This window comes from Buceros rhinoceros, unplaced genomic scaffold (genome assembly GCF_000710305.1).
Source record: "Buceros rhinoceros silvestris isolate BGI_N320 unplaced genomic scaffold, ASM71030v1 scaffold35316, whole genome shotgun sequence".
Taxonomy (NCBI): domain Eukaryota; kingdom Metazoa; phylum Chordata; class Aves; order Bucerotiformes; family Bucerotidae; genus Buceros; species Buceros rhinoceros.
In genome coordinates this window covers 5,164-5,447 of record NW_010416349.1, presented here as the reverse complement: position 1 = coordinate 5,447, position 284 = coordinate 5,164, and the positions used below count along the sequence as shown (strand labels likewise).

At 63.4% G+C, this 284-nt stretch overlaps 1 protein-coding gene across 1 annotated transcript in view; it reads left to right on the top strand.

Moving 5' to 3' along the window:
- Window positions 1–88: 88 nt before the first annotated feature.
- Window positions 89–284, top strand: part of LOC104494882 (serine/threonine-protein phosphatase 6 regulatory ankyrin repeat subunit C-like) — a gene marked incomplete at both ends in the record, with an annotated part of 5,349 nt that continues 5,153 nt past the window's right edge. The window contains one exon of the mRNA XM_010137777.1: window positions 89–240. Coding sequence (XP_010136079.1) covers window positions 89–240 — 152 coding nt within the window. The remainder of the gene's footprint in view (window positions 241–284) is intronic.

Sequence of the window (284 nt, the reverse complement as noted above, 5' to 3'; positions counted from 1 at the left end):
TTCGTGGCGGTGCCCCGGCGGGCCTGCCACTGCCTTGGCTGCTGTGTCCCTCCCGACCTGTGTCTAACTCACCCACTGCCTCCTGCAGGAATGTTGAATGTCTTAACTTGCTGTTGAGCAGTGGTGCTGACTTGAGGAGGAGAGACAAGTTTGGAAGGTGGGTGTGCTGCGGGCTCGCTGAGGGGCTCCTCCGGCCCCTTGCCTGGCTGTGGGTCAGGACAGTCCGATGCCCTTGGCTGCGTGTGGTGTCGGAAGCTGCTTCCTTCAGCCCCGCTCACCCCGGG